This window comes from Budorcas taxicolor, chromosome 10, assembly GCF_023091745.1.
Source record: "Budorcas taxicolor isolate Tak-1 chromosome 10, Takin1.1, whole genome shotgun sequence".
NCBI lineage: Eukaryota > Metazoa > Chordata > Mammalia > Artiodactyla > Bovidae > Budorcas > Budorcas taxicolor.
Window position 1 is genome coordinate 23,521,552 of NC_068919.1, and position 2,112 is coordinate 23,523,663.

Genomic DNA, 2,112 nt, shown 5'->3' on the forward strand with positions numbered 1-2,112 from the left:
TTACTTCAAGCACTGTGCATCACAGAGAGCACAGAAGTACTTTGCAGAGTCTTCCAGTTGTAAGGCTGAAATGGTGAGGCTGATGGATTTATCTGCTTTCTTAAAGTTTACAGAGTAGCGGTCTTTCCTTGCGTTTGTCGCTTGTGAACCCTGACGAATAACATAAGTCATCTGTCCACTGGGAAGTTGCTTGTACCAAAAAAGGTAATAATAGCTCCAGCTTGTTTCATACCGACAATTCAGGGTGACTGACTGTCCCAACTGGCTGGATACATCTGACTGGTCTTGAGTAACTTTCTGGGCCACACCTGATCCTGTGGGAAAAAAATCAGAAAATAAACATGAAGCAATGAATAAAATAGTGTAAGAGTTATTTAGGATCCAAAAACAAAAAATTGAAATCCTAAGATGCTTGCTTTTCTCCAACCCTCCTTTCCTCCCCAAGTCCCTGTGAAGCTCCATGAGCCTGTGTGCAGGCCTTTTACCCTGAACACGTGCACCCACATTTGGAAGCCTCCCTACCAGAGAAGGTGAAGGCCAGGAGTACCCAGGGCAGACTGGAGAGCGGCATGAGGCACGGATTCCCCTGCACAAATGTGCTCAGTTCTGCCTCAAGCTGAGACCTCAGTGTCTTTGAGTACCCGGCAGCACATATACACACTACCCGGTACCCGTGTGACTCCCCGGAACAGGAAGTGGGGGCTGTCATGTTCATAGACCACGTGGTCTGTGCACACACAGGAAAAAGTCTGGCTCACCACAAGCCTTTACTTTGTCTGCTTGTCTTTCCTTGGTTATTGAATTAGGCAGATTCTGAAACAAGGCATGAAAAAAGCAATCAGTATTTAACTTTGAGCAGAGGAGAACTGAATATTAAGCAAGTTGACATACATTGATAATTATTCAGCAAAATAGTTTTGCCATCCTGTTTAAGATATAATTTACTAAAGCCTATGAAACTTTCTGTAATCTGCTAACAGGTTGTTCATTTAGCCTATTCTTACTTTTCTCCATCCAGAATGTAATGACTCTTTTAAAAAACTTGCAGATCTTAGGCTTCTTGGTGAATGGAAATTTTATTCAAAATCATTAATGTATCTCTGTGTTTGTATTGAGTTTTGTGACTCTATTTAGCTTTCTCAATAAATAAAATTACTTCACCACGAAATGACCAAAAAAAGAAAAAATCAGTCCATCTGACTTTCAGAGTCTATTCAGTTTTAAGTTTTGAATGAAATTATACAGGAATAAAATATTCTTTTGAAATTTGAAATTGAGTCTTATTTATTAGACTTTGAGGAAGATCAGCATATTCAGTCCTGTCCCCTCCACAAGTAGAATTGCATTTATTAGACCGTGTGTCCTGGAATTCTCCTGATGTCTCATTTTCTATGTCATTGGTCCAGTGTTCAGTCTCACTTGTTAGTGGCTCATTATTTTTCTCTTTGTAAAATAAATTCAAAACAAGTATGCCAGATCTTTCTGGACATAATGCTGTAATGTTCTCCTACAAAGCCTGGTATCTACAGGTTTTAGACACCTTTTCGTTGTTGTTCACTCACTGAGTCATGTCCAAACTTCGTGACCCCACGGACTGCAGCACCCCAGGCTGCACTGTGCTTCAGTATCTCCCAAAGTTGCCCTAATTCATGTCCACTGAGTCAGTGATGCTGTCCGTCCACCTCATCCTCTGCTGCTCCTTTCCCCTTTTGCCTTCAATCTTTCCCAGCATCAGAGTTTTTCCAAAGAGCTGGCTCTTCACATCAGGTGGCCGAAGTATTGGAGCTTCAGCTTCAGCATCAGTCCTTCCAGTGAATATTCATGGTTGATTCTATTAGGACTGACTGGTTTGTCCTCCTTGTAGCCCAAGGGACTCTCAAGAGCTTTCTCCAGCCCCACAGTTCAAAAGCATCAATTCCTCAGCATTCAGCCTTATTTATGGTCCAGCTTTCACACAACACATGACAAATGGAAAAACCATAGCTTTGATTATACAGACCTTTGTCAGCAAAGTGATGTGTCTGCTCTTTAATATGCCATCTTAAGCCTCCCAGGGGGCACAAATGTTTAAGAACCCGCCTGCAAATGTAGGAGACATAAGAGATGTGGGTT

At 41.8% G+C, this 2,112-nt stretch overlaps 1 gene segment (V, D, J or C); it reads right to left on the reverse strand.

The window, feature by feature from the left end:
- Positions 1-571, reverse strand: LOC128054714 (T cell receptor delta variable 1-like). The segment is given in 2 exon segments: positions 1-314; positions 523-571. Coding segments are annotated over 2 exon segments (363 nt in total).
- Between the last annotated feature and the right edge of the window lie 1,541 nt (positions 572-2,112).